This window comes from Notolabrus celidotus, chromosome 6 (genome assembly GCF_009762535.1).
Source record: "Notolabrus celidotus isolate fNotCel1 chromosome 6, fNotCel1.pri, whole genome shotgun sequence".
Lineage (NCBI taxonomy): Eukaryota > Metazoa > Chordata > Actinopteri > Labriformes > Labridae > Notolabrus > Notolabrus celidotus.
The window spans coordinates 28937672-28959831 of NC_048277.1; the positions used below are offsets into that span (position 1 = coordinate 28937672).

A 22160-nucleotide genomic window follows, 5' to 3' on the forward strand; every position below is an offset into this window, starting at 1 on the left:
GCAAACTGGAGTTGGGTTCACACATCCCTCCCGCTGTCCAGCATTGCTTTGTCTTTGGTATCATTTTCTCTTTACCACCACAAAAGTAAAAAAAAGAAAGAAAATTAACTCAGGAAATTACTGTTTTGAAAACACGACTCCCTGCTCTGTGATGTCACCGCACGCAGTCTTTTGTTTAAGGCCAAGATAATGTGAAGGAAAATTGCAGCGTTTGTTTTGATTAGACCAGAGTGCCGTTAACAATTACACTGTATGAATGACAATGAGTGTTTTTATTAGTTTCAATTAAATTGGTTCTTGCAGCACTATTATTCAGCTTATTGGATTGTTGTCTTTAATTATGTTTGTCTTGATGAATTACAACATTATGAAACTACGGGTAAATACGCATGTTAACCTATTAAATGAACAGCAATTATCCAAAATTAGATTATTGAGCCCTGTTAATGGGAGTCAAATGAAGGTAGCTTACAGATATTTATTTCCACACAGAAACAGCAAACCGATAAGAAACTCTGATCTGCTGCTGATTTGATCACATTTTCCAGCTTCTGAACTATTGCATTTATTAGTAAGGGGGAAGTAAGTGGCCCTAAACCCAGACTATTAAAATTACTGAGACTAAAATATTACAAGATAAATATCAAGACTCACAGATCCATGAAAATTCGGTTGAAATCTTCCCTGATAGTACTTTTTATTTCCAAGTAGCAAGAAATAAAAACTTAAATTTGACCAAAAGTCTTGTAGTTCTTTAAAACAAACATGGAAACAAACAGCATGTACCAGACCACAGTGACTCTATGGTTCTGTGGGTAAAACTGATAGGGTACTAGATGACTGGTTGGCTCAGGCATACATCTGCGAGGCTGTAATTCTGAGTAAACCCAGTGAACCCAGAGTGCACGGGCTGATCCTGAAATAGTAATGAGTAATTGGCTACTTTTCCCACCAAGAATGTTGTAAGAGGCATCCAGAACACAGGGGGGTAGTTGTAGAGTATAAGCAACTGTAGAAGAAGAGGCAGAGTATGTGTACGTGTATAACTCTTTAAGTTATATGGAATAAGTAAAAGTTATAATGATTCTTGTTGTGGTTGTAGTAGTTATAGTGGTAGACCTAGCAGAAGAATGATAACTCTTAAAGGAGAAGCAGTATTTATCATGGGAGTTGTAGTTATTGTAGTTGAAGTAGAATATATACTTGTCATTGTAGTAGTAGAAGTTGTGAAGTTGTAGTATTAGTAACAGTAGTAATTGTAGTAATAGAAATGTCAAATGTAATATAGTAAAATCAATTGATAGTAACTGTTGAAATTGAAGTAGTAGTAGTAGAAGATATTTGAGAAGTTATTGTACTAGTAGTGACAATAGTAATTAACTACATTAAAAGTAAGTAACTGTAGAGGAAGTTGGAGTTGTGGTGTGACTGTAATATAGTAAAGAAATAATACTAGTATTAGTTGTTGTTGATAATGAACTACTAGAGGTAGTTGTTATTAATACTGTAGTTAAGTAGTAGCAGTAGTAGTAGAGGAAGTAGTAGCAGTACTAGAAGTTTCAGTTGTTATTGATATAGTTGTATAAATAGTTGCTATTACTGTTGTAGTATGTTATAATAATCATGTTATTAGTAGTGAGAGTGGGAGTAGAATTAGTCATTGCTGTTGTATTTTTATTTGGAGAGTACATTGGGGTGGACAGAGGAGGAAACTGGGAGAGAGTGGGAACTATATGGGAACATGACTATAAGGGAAGCTTACTTGATCATTGATTACTAATTAATCACAAAGAAGGGGTGGGATTTGTTACTTCTTCCGACTCCTTCTCGGACATGTTACAGAATTCATATTGGTGATGAAACAACTTTGTTTAGATTCTTTTGTATGTTTGTAACGTTTGCTCATTTTGGGGGGTATGTCTTTTTGTTTTTTTTGTATATATTTTTTACATGTTCAAAATAAACACTTTCAAATCAAAATCAAATGACTTAACCATTAGGCCAAGCCCAGGCCTGTAGGAGTAATGTTTAAATGTAATATTGTAGATGTAGTATATGCATTGTTGTGTAGTGTTTTTCTGTTCGTAATAGTATCTAGTATTGTAGTTTAGTTGGTAGAAATAGTACTAATACTATAAGTAGTAGTAGATGTCGTATATTTGCTGTAGCACTTATTATCATTCTAGTAAGATAGTAGTAATGGTAGTATAAGTTGGTTTTATTGTAGTTGTTGTTATGGCATGGTTATGGTAGAATTAGGTGTTGTTATTGTAGTAGTTATAGTAGTTGTAGTAGTAGTTGTAAGTGTTGTTCAGGTTCAGGTTACTTTATTTGTACCCATAGGTTAACTTGTAGGTAAACTGGTTTTGCAGCCAGTGAGATGTTGGGTCATTACAGAATTACAAGACAGAACAAATTACTTCATGTGCTAAACATACTAAAATATCCTAAAAATAATGTAACAATAAACATGTAATAATAGTGATAGTAATAGGTAGTGCTGCTATTATAGTATGGTAGCAGAGTAGTAGTAGTAGTAAAAGTAACATTCATAGTAGCCGTAGTTGATGTTGTAGTTGTACTTGTGGTTGCAGTCTTGTAGTTGTGTTAGTTGTTGTTGTAGATGTGCAATAGCAGTGGTAACAGTAGTATTATTTATTATTTTTATTGCACCATTGTAATACTGTTACTTGTTTATGTTGTAGTAATAGTAATGGTAATGGTAATAAAAGTAATGGTAATAGTTGTTGTTATTACTGTAGTATAAGCTGTTGTTATTGTAGTCCTGTGCTAGTAATATTTGTAGTTGTAATTTTAGAAGTAGTTGTTGTAATAGAAGTAGCTTTGATCATAGTAGTAGTTGTAATTGTAGTATTAGAAGTAGGTGAAGCAGTAATAATCATAGTTGTTGGTGTGTCAATAAAAAGAGGATATAATGAGGCTTACATTTAAATATGTGTTTTCATTTGTTGCACACTTTTATCACACCTCCAGTTAAAATAATCAGGATGAGTGTGTGACGTTTCTTGTGATTGCCTATCAGACTTCACAGTCGTCCCTTCCTGACAGCTTGTTCTAACTGTGGAGAAATCAAAGGAAGGCCCAGCAAAGGTGTTTCTTGGAGAACTCCCAAACTTGCTATAGATGCTCCCCTGTCTCTTTGAGGTGTGTCTACCTCCCTGCTGCTGTATCAGAGGCACCTGTATAAATACCATCCTTCGTCCTTTGAGTGCATGGTTCTCTCCTCCCCCTCCTCCTGTGCAGGGATCACTTTCTTCTTGTCTTCTTTTAATAAAAACAGTAGTCTGCAGCAGCACCCGAGTGGCCTGTTTGTACAGCCAATCCTAATCCTGCAGCCTTCCACAACTCTTGCGGCCACCTTTTTTTTTTATCCTGCACGACTCTCTGGGCTTTCGTGCTCTCAGGTTTTCAAACACACCAGCCCTGCCATTTGATGTGGGCCTGAGGGGGGTTTATTCAGGTGTGGCGACCGGTGCTGCCACCGCCCTGCCTCTGATGTTGCGTCCATCCGCGACCAGGTGCCGGAGCTGCGTCTAAGAGCCCAGTGTTCCGGCCCTGGAGATGAATAGAGGGCCTGTTGATGGAGCTCGTCTGTGGGGCCCTGTGGTTTCTCCCCTCTTACACGCAGAGGTAGGGATATACTAGCGACCAGGGCATTCACCTGCTGAAGAGAAGAAGGGTCGACTTTGCCCCACACTTTGACTGCAGGGAAACTTAAAATAAGGTGGATGAGTTTGTGTGTGTCCTTGTGTCCTCCACCCTGGCTAAGTTCCCGCCCCACCTGTCTGAACGAACACCTCTGTGTGCCTGAGTTAAGGTTGGTCTGGGTCAGCAAAGTTGGATTGGCTTAAATGGGCCGCCTGGCATTGCATCAAGGACGCAGCCTTCAATCACTCCATGTGGCTGAAGGGTTTGGGTGTATTTTCTTAGGAGGTGTGATTGGTCTAAAAAATCCCTTCACTTTATTTTAGATAGAGTGAGGAGGGTTATTAATATAGTATTGACATAAAGGTATTTCAGTCGACTAGACTTGAATCAAAATGTTAATTTAACACCCAGTTTTTAGCTCTACACTGCGATTGCCCTTACTGCAGGGTTATATTTGGCTAGCTGTAAAGGAATTTCAACACATGTTATTTAATTTGTACATCCACAGGGTGTCTGAGGTCTTGGAAAGTCTTTAAAACATTGGACCTAGTAATAAGAAAGGGGCATTTAAAGGTCATTTAAATGATGAAGTGGTGGAATTGTAATGACAGTGACATAACAGATGTGAGAAAGTGGGAAGTGGAGCGTAGTCCTGTAGTGCTATCCAGGCAACGGCAACTGGCCCCCCCATGCACACCAAACAAATATTATACCATAAAAAAAGCTTTGGTATTGCTTTTGTGTAAATGTGCATAAATGTGCAGCAAGGTGCTAAATTATCCATTACACTGCTATCTCTCTTCAATCACGGGTCATCAAATATTACTTTTTTGTTCAGTCTTTAGCATCTCATAAGTTGCACATGTTACATTTATTTCCGTTTCAGACAGACAGAGAGCAGAGGAGAAAGGCCGCAATGTCACCTGGTCCATGTATGACTTTTATTAGTCCTGGTCTGCAGACTGCTGACAGGGAGCTTTATAACACAGCACAATAATAAGTATGAAATAAGTATGAAAATGAAAATAGAGAGACAGAGAGCACCAACTCTGCAGATACACACACCACTAGATGATGAATGCTCATTTTGAGACTTTCAATTACTTTTTCTGTACAAGCACTCATTTTGGGTGTGCAAGAGATAAATCTCAGATGAAGTGAAATCAAAGCAGGAATTATTATTGTTAGATTTTTTCTGAAATGTTGTTATTGTGACAGCTCTACCCATGTAGTACAGATTGAACATTTGTTAGCTGAGAAAATACTATGCATTTTTAATAGCTAATAAAACAATGATAAATTATGTCTGTGTAGCGTTACCTAGTTCCAAGTCATTACAAAGGTAAAGTCAACATGCTCATCAGCTGCCCTCAATCTCTTTTGTCAGGGTTGAATGTGTCCCTCTGATAACACCCTTGGCCCCAGCCTGGCCCCCCCAGTAAAATTGGTCTAGAACCGCCACTGCTTAGATCTCTAAGTTACCAATCACTGCAAAGTAAACTAAACCATAAAGTTGTGACATTTGCCTCATTTATGTTTTAAAGTGTGTCAACTGCAAGGAAGAGGGAGGGCTGAATGTGTGGTTATGCAAATTAGAACCCCTCACATGTACATAAGAAGTCCTGAAAATATGCTTCAAATATCAACAATTTAATGCAGTGAATAAATATGTGTACAACTTACTCTCCTGAATAATTTTGGGAGGTTACTAAAGAAGGCCTTACACAGCATGAAATGTATTAAAAGGGTTCAAAACGTCTCCATTATTGCTTGGAATTGCTGAAACCCTGATCCTGCATTCTGCAAAATGGCCTGAACAAAACAAAAGCAACGATTCAAAGTTTCCTTATCACGGGGTTATACGTAGAAAGAAAGCGTCACTGTTTTGACAATCAGCGTGTTTCAGCATCCTGACCTTCATGGTCGGAGAGTTAATTTGAAAAATGATTTCTCTGAACTAAAAGAATCTATGATTTCTGTTGTATTCAAAGTTTGTCTTTGACCTCCGAGAATGAAGGAGGCTACAGAGAGTCACCCACATGCTGCCTCTATCACACCACCATCAGCAGGCTCCTCGGGGGTTTAATAAGCGACAGCTCACAGACACACATTCACAGCTTCACCGCAGATAGTACACTGGAATTTAGCGTTCTTTTTGCTTCTTGGAGAAATGAAACCACAACGTTTCAGTGGTTTCATTTCTGACTTACTGCGGCATAGAGAGTTTATCTGACATGTGACATCTTGGCAGTACGAAGAAACTGACTGTCAATGTTGCGGATTACAGGGAAGAGAGAAAAAGAGTCTCTTGTCGCTGCTCATGGTATGTTCGCTGTTGTTGCAGATAGAGAAGCAGCCTGCAGGTCATCAGTCATGAAGTGACAACCTGCAGCCAGATGTTTCAAAACAGTGGAGTGAAAGAAAAGCTTTAAATCATAGACGAGGGACGGGTAAGTCTAGGTCCTGTGTCAATCACAGCCATCCCCCAAACCCACTCTCTCTCTTACACACACACAAATACACACACTTCCTCCTCCTTCCCCCAGTGTATTTTTTCCACTGCTGTTAACAGGAGCCATATAGAGCTCAGTTCATAATGAAAGACCCCCCAGAGGCCATGGCAGGGACTAATAACCCTTTTAATAAGTCTCTGTTAGTGTTGAAAGGCGGGTCTCTTTATGCTGCAAGTGTATATGTGCTGTAAAGTCTTTTCCAGCTCACTACTGTAATTTTATGGCTCTGTTTTATCCTTTTTTTCTCAAAGCCTGTCAGAAAAAAATGGGGAGGGAAGTTAAAGAGTGTGTTTGTGGATCTGTGTGCTGTAGGCCCTTCCAGTTTAAGGCCATGAGAGGAGTAAAACGGATACATCTGCATGAAAAAACTTAAATGACTTGTTTTATTTAATGAACTGTTTTAACAATTCATTGCTTTATAAGGAGGCCGGGTTGTAAGTTTAAGGGTCAAAAGCAAAGACATGAACCAGTTCAGAAGTGTGATTTTGGATTTTCATGCTTTGATTAATTTTCAATTCAGCCTGACTTTCTACTTAAGGCCTCTGCTGGCTGTTTAATAAAGAGATTATAGAAGTATAAATTATAATATGTATCACTTATTTAGACAAACCACATGCCTGCGCACACGCACACCCCTCTCCTTTTATGTCCCCTACTTGCACTCTCACTCCCTCACTGTACTCTAAACATTAAATGTTTAAAATTAATAATTATGAAACTGTCATTTAGCCTCATCTGTTTCAATATCATTGTTAATGTAATATATTTATTTACTTACTTTTTAGATGTTATTTCTGTTATATTTTTTATAAACATTATTTGTCTTATTTGATTGTTTTTTTTTTTTTTTTGTTTTGTTTTTGTCTTGGATTTAGACTCTTATTATTATTATTATTATTATTATTATTATTATTATTATTATTATTATTATTATTTCTTTGTCCGCTTTTTATGATGTTCATATTCGTGCCTTGTCTACTTGTTAATCTGTCTACTATCATTTGGTCACCCTCTTCTTGTAAAGCACATTTCTTTCACAATAAAATGAAAATAAAATAATAATAAATAAACTATAATATGTAAAAGTAGCATATACAAGTATAACTTTTCATAATATATTTAAGATTTAAAAAAAACGTGAGCTCTAACAATTTAAATTCAACTTGAGTTTGACTTTATCTCGACCTGATTCGAGATTCCCATGTTTTAAAACTTTGTACATGAAAATATATTTAAGCATGAAAAACAGTGCAAATAAAAGAAAGATCTCGATACCATGTGTTGGAATTCAGAGTAAGACTAAAATAAATAGACTGATCTCATCTGAGATATCTCAGTGGTAACAGAGGTGGTAACACACAACGTTCCACTGTTGCATAATAAAACTGCTGTGTATACTAAATGCTTCAAGGCAGGGTCCTATCTACAGTTACAGTCAGAATGTAGAGAAGAGATAAAGTGAAACATCAGAGATCATAACGCACACTGACAAGATTCACAAGACTCTGCTTATATCTGCTGATTTGGTCCTTTACAAAGTTTATTTTGAAATTATCTCATCCTGCTTTATTGTAACAGTCAACATAGAATACAAAGTGTAGAAAAGGCCGTGCTGAAACTCACTTACACTACCCTGCAGCAGCTATTTCATTCATTAGAAATAACTATATGGAATCAATCTGTCTTAATGCTGGTGATCTGGCTTGCTTTATGTACCTCACAAGGAAGGCATCAGTAAAAATGTCAGTGTTTCATTATCGGCCAAAAGACTCCTAACAGGAGTTTTAAAACATTTCTTTTAACATATTATAAAACTAAAGTTGGGTGAGACAAAGAACTTACTGCATGTTACTCTTATTACTCTTCTCTTAAGTACACCAAGTGTGTTAGTGAGTCCTTGTGAAAGTACAGTGTAGAGCTCCCGAGTTTCTCCAGCTCATTTGTTGTTCAGCATTGTCATAAACATATCTCCTTTCAGCTTGTTGTGACAAAGTGTCAAAGAGGTTGCATTGTGCTGAAACGCTGTAATAACACAGCAGCGTACAGAAAAAAGCCAAACGTCAGCAGTCCTGCAGTGTGGAGGAGGGGAGCAGAGGAGTGGATAAGATCCCATCTGTGACCAGCAGGCTGTGCTGAAGCAACATCACTCCTCCTCACGCTTCACTAACTCCTCTCTGACGGACAGGCCACAATCACAGAACTCTTTTTTTTTCATTGAAGTGGAGATGAAATAATTCTGCCTCTGCTGGATCGCCAAAAGGAGTAAAAGGAAAGAGTGAGTGCAGGGTTAAGTTCAAGTGTAAATATCCTATCTGGCTGTTTCGTGTGTTTGAGGTCTGCGGATGGGTGTGCCTACTACTGACACCATCACTACCATCACTGCTGCTTTTCCTGTCAACCTCTATTCTGCATGCAGTTCTTTATTTTGCCGTCACACTTTTCTCTTCTGCACAAAGAAGAAAGGGAAAATGCTTGAAGAAAATGAAAAAACACACTTTCCCAGCTGTATGGAAGTTTTCAGTAGTCACTTATTTTCTGCTGCTTTGTTCTTGCCCAGAACAATAGCTTCAGCTTCCCAAACATTTGATAACAGTTTCAGAGTCTCTAGAGAGTCTCCTCTGAATGGAGAAGAGACGCCTTGGCTCTGACAAATAAAGTGTGTGTTGCATTTGAATTGTGAAGGCCCATATTCCAGCCTTTTTTCTGACTGTTCCGTAGGTCAAATAGACCTCTCTCTCTCTCTTTTGCTCCCTCTCATTCCCTTCTCTCTCTCTTTTGCTCCCTCTCATTCCCTTCTCTCTCTCTTTCCTCTGCCTCTCTCTCTCTCTCTCTCTCTCTCTCTCTCTCTCTCTCTCTCTCTCTCTCTCTCTCTCTCTCTCTCTCTCTCTCTCTCTCTCTTTCCCATTCATCCTGGCCTGTGTACAAGTCCTAGCAGTTGTCAGTTTCAGGAAATGCACCATGCTCTGTTGGGAAGTGAGGTATCTGCCTCTGGGCCAGACCCCCCCCCCTTCCACAATTTTTATCAACTGCTTACGGGAAGCAGCAGATCCAGTAAGCAGACAATGCTCACTCGGCCTTTCCTCTGCTGCTGCTGTGGTTGTATGCAAAGTGATACAAAGTGCATACAGGCTGAAGAGATACTGCAGATATTTAAATGAATGGAATGCTGGGCGGATGGCTGCAGCACTGAACTCCTCTGCTATCCTCTGCTCTTAATGCCTAGTGTGTGTGAGTGAGTGTATGCATGCATGTAAGGCTTTATCACACATGAATACACACAAATACACACACACCAGTCTGTATATCCATGCACTGTGCTCCCCTCTTGTTAATCCAAATGCTTTTACACTTTGTTTGACATGTGATTTCTACAGGCTCTATATTTATACTGCTGAGCTACAACTTCAACCCCCTGCTGCGCACACCCCCTCCCCACTTACACACACACACACACACTTGCTGCTGTACACCCTTAAACAGTGTTTCAGAGTGAAAGCCTTGTTGAGCCAGCCTCACCAGATCTGCAGAGCAGCACCGCAAAAGTGTGTGTAGAAAAGCAACAAAAACAAAGCCGTATGTTTTAGGGCTTGAATGTGATGTATGAGCAGGCAGAGTGTGTATATGTGTGTGTCCCAGAGTGTGTGTGTGTGTGTAGGAGTGGGGGAGAGCAGCTTGAGTCCAAACAGGATATTGTAGTACACGGGGGCACAGATTCTTCCTGCGGCAGTTTGGCTCAGTGGGTTTCAGGACAGACTCGGCGACAAGCAGGCAGCACCCCCTACGATGTTGCACGCACGCACACACACACACACACACACAGACACACACACGCACACACACACTCAGATTCTTCTTGCCTCTCATCAGATAACTAACTCAATAGCCAGCCTCCCTTTTTGTGAGGGAAACAACTTTATTGGACTCTGACAGCTTCCTGAGAAGAGAGGAGACAGATTATTAAAGTCAGTTTAATATAAAATGTTCGACAATGATGAAATTAATCATGGGTAACTACAAATAATCTCAACTGAACATGTTACCTCAAGCTAAACTTTCTCAACTAAGTATTTAAATAAAATAAATTTGACTTTTTGTAGATAATTTAACCCCTCAAACATCTCTGCCCTGGCTTGGAGTGCATAAGATGGCCTTGAACTTTCCATTTAAGATGTTTTGCTGTGTGCAGATCACACCACAGTTGACTGTTTGTAGTCTGATAAATCTGTCACTCCATATAAAAGTGTTTGTCAGACATGCCTTCAAGAAAAAAAGAAAAAGTTACACCCGAGGGCAAGGAAACTTCAGCAGGAGAGATGTTATTTAAAGACCGAAACCAGGCCAGTGTACTAGAATAACCCTGCAGCCGTGAGCTCTCAGGGCTGTTTGATACAACCGACTCTGTGTTGCTTTTTCCACTCTTATTCTACGGGAATAAAGAGTCCGAGTCCAAATACTTTCTCCTTATGAAAGTTAAGCATTTGTGCACAAAATCCAAGAAGAGTGAAGGTTGGTGCTTTGAAGGGTGTGGGCGGAACGGATTCACCTCATGTTCGAGACCTGGAGAGTCGTGACCAGGGCGAGAGGAGTGCAGTGTGTGTAGGTGTGAGCAGAGGTTCATCTCACAGGGATGTCAGAGCTTTAAAACAAGCTGTCTGTCAGGTGCCAAATCCGGCAGCACCAGTCCACTCAATCCATCCACTACATCAGTAACACTCTGTAGGCTGACTGACTGAGAGTGTATGTAGCTGCATGGGTTTTCTTCTTGGAGGGAAACTTTCTGTGCACCATATGGACAACACACTGCAGTAAAAAAGCAGATCAGGAATATAAACACTGAAACAATTTAGGCAGAATGTGAGTCAGAGCTTACTAAATTATTAGTTTTGGGTTAGGACCAGCTTTTCTCATTCCCCTCCATCCCTTGTGTGTTTCGCTGAGTTTCTCGGTAGCTCTATAAAAACGTTGTTTGGACAAGAAAGCAGACATTGTTATTTGCCTAAATTTTATTGGTAAATATGACTTTATGAGCCTGGAGTTTCCATTATTTTTCAGCCATTAGCATCTGGTCATTTGTGTGCTATGAAATCTAAATCCAGTTCTCATTTGTTACTTTGCACAAAGTGTTTTGTAATGAAACAAATGAGGCAGTGTGTTGTTATTAATTTCACGGTTCCAGCCAAATTGTTTATACAACAATCAGAATTTAGAGTCATTATTTTTCTATGGCACATGGAGGGAGCTATCATTCATTGCTAAATAGATCTCCAAGGGTTAAACTTACTCAGACCATAATGTTTAAATTAAAGCTGCACCTTCATTTTTTCTGTTTCGTTCTGGTGTCGATCTTTTCAGATACACAAGTGATCAGTAAAACTCTGCACATGTCACTGGAAATAAATATTCCACATGCAGTTGGGATAACTAGAAATGCACACAGTGAAATCACCCTTTCAAGTTGGCTCTGGAATCACTAGTCTGTTGAACAAATTATTAATACTGTATTATTGTATAGTGTATAACCCGACCAGGATCCTTACGTCAGCAGGTGGAAGTCTTTTAAATGTACCCAGAGTCAAATCTAGTTCTGGTGAAGGGGCCTTTGGTTACTGTGGTCCATCTTTTTGGAACAAACTGCCTGCTGACCATAGGTCCATCACAACTGTCTCCACTTTTAAAAAAAGACTGAAAACACATTTATTTTCTCAAGCATATGAATGATATAATGACTGTTGTGACTGGATGCATGTGCAGCAACACTTGCTGTGTCTGATGTATGTTGGGTGTATCTATTGTTTTTCTGTTTTTATTTATTCTATTTGGAAAAATGTTTTTATGTTTTTAATTGCCCATGTAAAGCACATTGAACTTACGTGTAATGAAATGTGCTTTATAAATATAACTGCTATTGCTATTGCTATTATTGTGGGCCTCAAATTTTGGTCATATATTTATAAGCTGTAATACAGTAGCCACTAGCTTGGTCTGTTGCTCAGGTTAATGGATACTGTCATAATACCATAATGCTCTACTACCCGGATGTAAATAAGCACAGATGGTATCTTGTAGCGCTGCATGATTTGGCATTTAAAAAATGGAGATAAAGTTGTATATAGGCTGTGTCTGGTTATGACTGGGATATAACCACTCGATTGGAGCAATGTGTAACCAGCACAGGCATGTGGAGGATAACCTGTAAGAAGGACCCAAGTCTGGTGGTGCTAACTCTTCTAACTTTAGCCACACTCTGTAAACCTATTTGACATTGTGTACACGCAGATTCAGTGATATTTTGTAAGCACTGTTACATTCATTATGCTCAACTTTGACTGTTTTCTGAGTGTTCTCTCACCCCTGGACCAGTCAGTAAGTCAGAATCAAAATTTCTGTTTAAAGGACTAAAAAAAACTTTTCTGTGATATCATGTATGCCTAATAGCAACAGGGCCTCACTCACAACCCATTTAAAACAACCCCTGACCCCTTTCCTTTTAATGTTTTCTCATCCCTCATGTGTGCTTACTTAATTGCCAAGGTTATGACTGATGAAAGATGAACCCATCCCTCTGTGCCTTCACTGAGAGCAGGTTCACACTCACCCCCAAGCAGGGAAAAGCAATAGGAAGCCAAAGCAATAAAAGGCTTTGACATTGATGGGCCTGTTTCCCAAACACTTAGGACCTTAAGTCGTCTCCTCTCCAGTCTGGCTGCAGGGGCCGAGAGGCTCCACGTCTTATTGCTGTGTCTGACTAGAGTCGCCATGCCCCAGAGAGGGTCGACGTTTGGTCTCGGCCTCTTGGTTCCTGTCTGTCTCTCTGTGTGTCTGTGAGTCACTGAACATGCTACAGAACAGGCAGTGGGGTAGGTGGGTGAGGAATTTCTGTGTGTGTCGAAGGCCTTCAGCAAACAGGCCCGCACAGTGTGAAAGCAAATACACAGAGCTGTTCTGAAAAGAAAAAGAAAGAGATATATCTGACTGTCTTCTGATCAATTTAACTGCATTTGTAGAGCACCTTTCATACCAACACGCAGTCCGAAATACTTCACATGGGAACAAACAGAGAACATAAAAACACAAATTGACAATAAAGCATTAAATGTTTGAGACACTAAATTATTACAACAGTAAAAAACAGCAAACGGAAAACCTGTATGCATTTTAAAAAAAAGATGTAAATAGAATGGTTTAAAGTTATCTAGAAAACAATGTTAAGCCTTTTGAAAATTCCTTCAAAATAAAAGCCATGGAATGTATGTAATTTCCTATCATTCAGAGGGAATATAGATAAAGAATGCAACAAGGGAGCTGACGGGTGATACCAGAATTTAACATAAGCTACATGTGAATACTTGGGAAATTAGTTTTATAGAAAGTCTCCTGACAAAACTACAAAGCAGAAACAAAAAAAAAGCTGTGTTTATTTTTTCCTTGAACCCTTTGGCGTGCAATTACGGGAACGTCTGTAAAAACACAAAGCACAGCCACAGAAAAATAATCATTCCCATCATGATAAAAACGACTCAGCTTCACTTTCATGTTACTGTGAGAGGATTAAAATCCAACACAACCTCTCCCCCCTCTTTTTTTCCAAAGTTGCTGTTGAACAACTTCTTAACCCCCTCCGTTCGTCCATTTGGCTTCACTGACTGGATTAGCTTCATGCACAAGGCCCCTACTCACGCCAGTGGATTGCTTATGACAGGCCCTTATGCAGACACCTTGACTGCCATGAGCAATTACTTTAAATACACAGGAGAGGGCCAGAGCTGGGCTGACCTGTGGGAGGGAGAGAGGAGGTGGGGAAGAGAGAAAGAGGGAGGGCAGCTCTTTAGAGAGAGGGAGGAAAGAGGAACTCCCCAAAGCTAATTCTAGAGTATTTTAAATTCTATGTTGTTTTCCTAAATCACACTGTGAATGTGTCATGAGTTAAAGGTATTAGTACCCCCAGTTTTCTAAGTCCAGTAGAGAACTTTCATGCTGTATTACACTTATTGACTCCTGAGGACACAGCAGTATGTTGTATGAAAAGATGGAAGACATAACAGCTCCCCAAAAGTAGAGCCAAAATATAAAGAGATCCCCTACTGATTAGCTGCACTTTAGTTCATAAACCCAGCCTCCTCAGTTTTAACAGATGGGTCAAACTTATTAGTAAAAAAAAAACATGTCAGATGACTTTTTCTCAAACATTGAAACTGTCTTAAAGTTAGTTGTAATCATGCTGATTCATGCTGAGATTTTTCACAGCGTGTTTATTGAGTTTTGAAACATACAGATATATGTTCGTTGGGTTCTTCAGTAAAATAAGAGTAGGTTTAATTAAAAGAAACAAAACAAAACAAACAAAAAAACAAAAACAAGAAAGTAGACAACTAGAACACAACACAAACTAAGCTTGGCCGTTCAACAAGTTACACAAAGAAATAAACAGTATGTATTTGAGGTAACTATAGAGCATTATACAGAAGGGCTCCAGAAGGAAAAAAAGAAGGAAAACAGGTCAAGTCTGCATACGTGTAATCTGCAAACACATCATGACCTGGAAGTCTAACAGCATAAATGCGTATAAGGAAGCAAAGTAGTAAACAAAACCTCAACAGAAGAAGAAGAGGAAGGGAAGTAAACAAGACAGACGTGGCAGAAGCGAGTACATGCAAAAGATGTATGTGTTTTTACTGTTTGATATACAACCAGTTAAACTCTTCCTTACTTGTTTGTCGATTATTTTGGTATGTAACATAATAGGTTAACTGGAAGAGGGTCTAATAGTAACAAGCTGAATTTGACATATCGCCACCGAAAGGCAGACATACTTCTGTCGGTAAACCGATTCCTGCTAAATCTTGTAAACTAGAACAAGGACACTTGTCCAGTTAAAGTGCTTAATCGAGCTAGCTCACAATGGTGTGGCTCCTGCTCTGTGGACTGTGTTGACCTGATGGGATTTGGCTTCAGTTTTGTACAAGAGGGAGACATGGAGTCAGATTGTCCATCTTTACATACAGTCAATAGTCTGATCTCTTCGCTGGTCTTGTCCAGCACAAGTGTGAGGAGCACGTCTACCTGTGTCAGATGAGGCAGGCATCAAAATGAACCACATGAACTTTGTTGATCTAAAGAGGCATCAGTCATTCAGTCCGTTTCACAATCCCCCCCAAAAAAACTCACACAGTAGCTTTAAGTGGAGGGAAAAAGAAATGCAGATTTGACATGTAGTTCTGTGAAACATCAATAAAATCTTTTGCTGTCATTTGTAATCAGATCACATTCACATCACACTCATGCAACTGAATCTGTCTCCACCCCGCCGTTCCTACAACCTGTTATGTTACCCAAATCCATCCATGTCTCGCCTCAGTGCTACACCTCAGATATTCTTACATGTCTGCACGTCTGACAGTGGCAGAACTGACAGCAGTCCTGATCCCTCCCAGCCTCCCCCCGCCTGAGTCTGTGTGTGTGTGTGTCGATCAGGTTTCATACAGATCTGGACTAGCTCTGTTACACTACAGGCCTTGTTGTCCCTGCTGCTGCTGCTGCTGCTGCCGGGGTTTCCTTCTGGCTCTGCTCTGTTTCAGCTAAAATTGGGGAGGGTCCTAAGGAACTGACGGGGTCTGATGAGTGCAAAGAGTTCACAGGGTTGTTGGTGTTGAGGTTTAGTTTGTGATGTATATGTTTCTCTTTTCTTGTTTCTTTCTGTGCTTTGGGCATGCTGAAGTTCTTTAAGCATATCCATCACTCTGTCAGTCCGTAATGTTGTTTAAAGGTAAAGAAAATAAATAATCTTCATGATTAAAGAAATCACAATTATTTTATTTGTTACATTTTTACATTTTATCCTGATGTCTACAAACACAAACAAGATGTTTGATACATATATAGAGGAAATATTGACCTTGAAGGGGTTTCCTTAGCTTATTTTTGCCATTATTCCTATCATTAAAACATTAAATCATCTTTAACAATAACAATGTATCTTGCTGAAGAAGAAGTTGACTGCAGCAAAATAGCAGAAGACAAATCTGTTTTGTAATGATACAGTTATTGTGGGTAGCGCTTTAAGAGGGAAAAAATGAGTATATGACAGCCCCTTTTCACATGCTGGCCCATTTATCATACAGCCAGTATCAGTGAACCATTAGTATTACATTCTGAATTTCTACAGATGATAAAAGACACTTGAAGATAATGCTGAATTTGACCACACATTTATTAAAAACACAACTTTATTGTGTCACACAAAGAAGCTCTTCAACACCACGCTTCAATCCAATTTCCTCATGCCCTTTTGTATCCGGGCCAACATTTCCATCTTCTTCCTCTGAGTCAGTTTTTCCTTGTTAATCAAAACACTGCAGAGACTTGGGAGTTCTCATGAATTTGACATCACCTTCCAGCGAAAAAAAAACAGTGTGTCATGTAACACCCGCAAAGAGACAGGATCGTTCTAATGTACCATAACAGAAAAGGCAGCTGGTAAAAGGTCCAGGCACATCAAGGTGTTTGATTTTGAAGTGTACCGAAGTGCTTACTGGCCCACTTAATGCACTGATTGTGGGCGCAGCAGCAGGTATTGTAACGTTTTGTTTTGTTTTGTATTGTATCGTGTCGTATCGTATCGTATCCTATGTGAAGAATCCTGTACGTTCTGTGCCTCTTGTGCCACCACGTGATATAGTAGTTCAATGTGAAATCCCACACTGGGACACATTCCCTTTTTTTGTTGTGGATGCATGAGTATGAGTACAACAGTGCAGTGAAGAGGAAGCATAATCACAATCTAAAAGGGCTTCAATTCCTACCCTTGTTGTGATGCAGCTGTATTGTCTCAGTCAAAACTTTACTGTGTGTAATGCTGTCTCAACCTTCAGAAACTGTTGTCTAAACAACGCAAATAAGGTATGGTAAGTATGTTCATACACCAGTTTTCCTTAACTTTCTTAAGGGAGAAGTACTGTAGTTGTGCTTTTTCCTTTAGTGCAAGTGTGCACAATTTGAGTTCAGGTTGCTTTGTAAAGTTTTTGGACAGCGTTGTTGGAGAACAGTTGAGGAGAGCGTCAGATGTGTGAGAGAATGAAGGAGTGGTGAAGGCCGGCGTTTGTGTGAGGTGAACCAAAGCTTTTGCACTTTGCTCTGCTTCACTTCTTTCTTAGCAAACGTCTTTCCCTCCAACTCCCTCTATGTGATGTCTTTTTCTGACACACACACACACACACACACACACACACACACGCACACACACACACGCACACACACACGCACACACACACACACACACACACACACACACACACACACACACACACGCACACGCACAGGCACACACACGCAGTGTAATGGCTAGAAATGTGTAGAGCTGCTGAGCTGTTCCACATGTGTAGGGTGCGTCAGATCAAATTAGGCCTCATTGACAAAGGGCCTTTTACACACACACAGGTGGATAACGGGTGGGGGGGTGGGGATGGGGGGGGGGTTTGGGGGGCTTGTAGTCAGTCCAAAATCCAGCCAGTCAGCAAACCAGCCAGTCAGTTAGTTAATCAGTCAACCTGCCACTCAGACGGCAGCAGCTTCAGCTGCAGTGTGTGTGATGTTTGGACTGGCAGAGTGTGATTTGACAGCTTTTTCTTCCACTCACATGCTCGTTCCAAAAGAATGCAAAGAAAATGTCTGAGGATGTCTGGATTTTCCTTAAGTGTCTCAGCACAGCCTCATCATCATTTTGGAACACTTTGGAGGCTAGGTGCTCGCAGGCTTAGTCGCAGTTTGAAGTATCAGTGAGCTACGCCTTGACACATAGTTGAACCCCTCAAATCACAGAACTCAGCAGTGTGTCAACAGGCTGCGTTTGTGGGATAAAAAGTGTAATTTACAATACTTCTGGACTATGTTTACCTCTCTTTTCCTTAATTTATTGCATTCCTTCTCCACATTGTCACTTTTCATATATAAGCATAAATCCCCTTATGGCACACACACACATATATAGGGGGGAGACACACACACAGCACCCCCTGGGTGCCGGGGTAACCATAATGCAGCTGCGGCAGCGCAGGCTGAGTTATTACGTTTAATCCGTCTAATTGTTGAGTTTCATAGAATGGGACCCAGTCTGCTTTGGAACTAATTCTGTCTGGGCATTCTATTTAATTCGCCACACTGGGCCCTAAGCTCTTCTAAAGGAAGGCTTGCACCCCCTCCTCTCTGCTCCCTCCACCCCACCCTTTAAGAATATAAACCCCTTATCTTCTCCTCTCCCTCCCCTCTCTCTTGCGTGGCAGAACACTGGGTGACTTGTGCTGGAGAGTGATTTCTCAACAGTCCATAAAACATTCTTCTGACGTTTTGGACATCCACTCTAATGAGGCGGGATAATAGGAGCAGAGCTATCATGAGCCCTGCAGTAGCACCACCCTTGCCAGCAGACACTTTTATACAACAATAATATCAAAGTTGCATGAAGACGTGAGGCACGGCATGAAATGAATGGAAATTGAGATGCATGTCTGTAGATGGCTAAAGAGAAGCGTATTGGAGGCGTCACGTGTGCAGCACAAACTTCAAAAATACGTTATGACATAGAAGGTTTCTAAAAATAAATCAATATGTGAATGGAAGTGTGTGCTCCTGCTGGGGTTTAATTTGTTCAACTGTACAAGAACTGTGTGTAGCTTAGCCGGCGTGCTAGCAGCCTCACTCAAAAACAATGCTGCTTTAACTGGTGGGGGGTTGATTGGCTGGATGGTTGGTTGCGTGGCTGAACAGTGATAATCCGCACTTGCAAATCCCATGCGTTTAGTCAAATTATTCCCCAGCCTTAAGGCTCCCATTGTGGCCGCTGGCTGGTGTGCCGCTGTCTGAGCCCCCCACGGGGACAACAATGCCACCATTCAAGGCCACTCGCTGCTACCGACGGGCAATTTCAGGTGTGAATTGGCTGTGTAGCCAGTGGCTTATATTAAATGACCTTAGACGTGACCTCCAGGCGGTAAGAGAGGATAGAGAAGGAGGGGGGTGGGAGAAGGAAAGAAACAGAGTAAGTATTTGGAAAGGAAAGGGATTATGAGAAAGAGAGGCAGCACTTTACCTCATCTTTTTGCTCTGATAGCTGGAACGAGCTACGTTGTTGGAAAAGAAACAAATAATAAGAGGGGGAATTTGTGAGAAAGGTAAAGTATGATCCCCTCGGCCCTCATCTTCTTTTCCCTCCACTTGGTTCCTGCTAAACCCTCTCCTCTGTTCTCCCCTCCTTCCCCCCAATAATGTGCTTTTAATCATATCTCCTTGGCTGGCTTGCTTGCGTGGGTGAGTGCTGCGTCAAGGCCCTTTGATGGGAATCTGCGATGCGCCCTAAACTCTTTTGAAGTGGCCGGCCGGGGAGCTACAGGGGGGCTAGCTATGGGGCCGAGGGCTTTGATGTGCCAGGGTCTGGAGAGGCCGGCTGCACGCTGCCCTGCACCGATCTGTCAGTAGCACAGCTGCACTGCTCGCTGGGGAGCCCCGGCCTCCAAACCCTGACTGACTGGCCGATTTACTCACCTAGATGACTGCATGCACTATGTACCTGCAGAGAATAGTGCCAAGTTGTGGGGAAAAGGTTAACTTTAGAAGAACTAAGCAGCAGAATGTGAAATCCTCTCTGACAAAAGCAGGCTTGTACCTTTAATAAAACTGCACTTTTTAAAATCTATTTGTTGACATGTTCTTTTGAGAGATTATAAACTTGAAGTCCACACAAACCCAAGTCCTGCAAAGTGTTTTCCTTTATTTTCTGTCAAGCAGCTCGCAGAGAAAAACCCCGTAGTGGACGGCTGTTTTCTGCTCAAACTCTATGTAAATGTGCCATTGGGAATTTTTTCACTTTGACTCGTGCCAAATGGAATCTGTTTTCTCCGCAGCTGCACGAAACCATTAAAAAGAGACCATGTGTTCTAACCTGTTAGGTTTCAGTCGAGCTCAACCTTGGCTCAACTCTCCACCTGGAGAGGAGAGCGGTTTCCAAGGCTGAAGATATTGACACTTAGCTCACGCACAGCTTGTCTCTGCTTTTATGAGGAGGATGCATTAATTGCCTGACTGCAACTGAGAACATTATTCAACGTCACAGATGTTTATTTTGTATGCATTATTATCCAACATCTGTCTTTTGTGGGATGCTTTTTTACTTTTCTTTTTGAGGTACTCTGTTACGAGTCATACAGTATGACAAATAGCACGAGACGTACAGCCAACAGATTTTTGTTTTGGATTAAGTTGTGCTTTTTTCTGATACTACAGTGTTGAAACACTGCTGTTTGAGCTGTTCAGCTTAGAGGCTTCCCTTTTATGTGTGTGTAGTGAGTTTAAGTTTAGCCTTTGGAGGGATTGTTGGTGAAAGTCTCATTTCTCTCCAATTATACAGAAGTCAGAAAGTAGTGCAAAAGGAAATTAACAAAATGCATGGTCAGCTTTTTAACACCTACTCAGTTACACATTTTCACACCTCGGTGTTGTCCAGCGCTACTGTACGGTGTGTTCTGCACTGTTAGCTGCTGGATATTTCTCTTGGTTTAGTTGGAGGCTGCCCACTGGAGTGTCACAGTAGTAGGTAAAGGAGCCGAGGCAAGGGGTCGGCATATTTTACATGCACTTTTTAATTTCAGGTTTCCCAGCTGGTCTAGAATCGACACCTGGAGGCAAGCCAGCTTCTGAGTAAGCTACATTTGTTAAAAAAATATTGTGATAGTAATTGAATATGGACAGAAGGCTGGATAAACAGTGAGAGACTAGCAGCAGAGCCCCTGTAGCAGTCATTTTCTCCTGAAGGATTAGCTTGACTGTAATGAAAAATGATGATGGGGAATTGCTCTCCTGTGGCAGTTTGCTTGTTGACGTTGCTTCTGGATCATACACTCCTCTGGAGAACAGATCATCCTCAGTTAACCTCGGTGAACATCACTTTGATATATGGCTCTCCTCTTCTCACCTGTGGTAACATTTCTCTGTAACTGAGCAGCAGACAGGCACAACCGTCAGTGACCATCCTGGAGTTTGTTTACCATCAACATTAAGGTTGTAAAATTCATCTGATTTGATGACGGCTGTCTGAGGTTGTCATTCTGCTGGATCAGCTAATGGTGGAGTGTTAGGATGTAGTGTGTTGGTATTTAAGGCCCAGGTGTGAATGAGTTCACTGGGTAACATTTAATGGAGCACGTTCCCTTGAAGTGGAGAGAGAGTTTCTTCACTCAGAGAAACAAGGTTACAATCCTAACTGACTGTTTTCACTACTCCCCCCTCTACTCTGCTAACACAGAGCTCGCAGCACTGCAGGAGCCTCATCCGTCAACAGAGCTGTCAGTCATTCAAGTATTTCTCTTTTGTAGTGTCAAATAACTAATTAAATGAAACTGCTTTGAAAAATGAACGCCTGTAAATGAATCAGCGTCATATGAACACATTTTAAAGGCACAATTGTCAAAAAATTATTTGACTGTTATACATTTTCTGTTGTGGCATTGCAGCAACTGCCAGTCTTAACATATGAAGCCAATGTGGAAGTGTTATAAACTGCAATTCATCGAGTGCCACATACACACCCATTTCAAAAAAGACAATCTTTGCAGCAAAAATAAACGTGCTTACAGCTTGTTACAGCAGTTTTCAGCAGCAAGAGACTATTTATTTTTATTTTTATTTTTTAAATACTTTATTTTCAGTTTTTTGTTATATAACAAGACAAAAAAACAGACAGACAAACCATAATTAAAAAGGAAGGAAAGAAATACACACGCACATCATCGGAATGAAAAAAAAACAAACAAACAGACAAAACAAAGAAAATATACATACATACATGCCCACACTGCCATTTAACAGTAAGGTGAGATAATAAATCAGTGTCAGACCAAAATGAAGAAAGTAAGTAATTAATGACATTCCACTGTCTAAAAGTCCAAGGGTAAATTAAAGATCCAGGTGCAGAGTCCATATGTTCAGTCTAAG

General features: G+C 40.5%; 1 protein-coding gene across 5 annotated transcripts in view; it reads left to right on the forward strand.

Annotated features, from left to right (window-relative positions):
* The window catches only part of kcnq1.2 (potassium voltage-gated channel, KQT-like subfamily, member 1.2), a 221242-nt gene that overhangs the window by 55486 nt on the left and 143596 nt on the right, over positions 1-22160 (forward strand). Inside the window, exons 16-17 of one of the 5 annotated variants that reach the window (XM_034685468.1) lie at positions 20819-20867; positions 21472-21602. The exons of 3 other annotated variants lie outside the window; for them this stretch is intronic. In XM_034685468.1, coding sequence (XP_034541359.1) covers positions 20819-20867 — 49 coding nt within the window. In that variant the 3' untranslated portion in view covers positions 21472-21602. Of the gene's footprint in view, positions 1-6013; positions 6131-20818; positions 20868-21471; positions 21603-22160 lie in introns of those variants that run through there. One more of the 5 variants, XM_034685469.1, reaches the window with a different exon arrangement.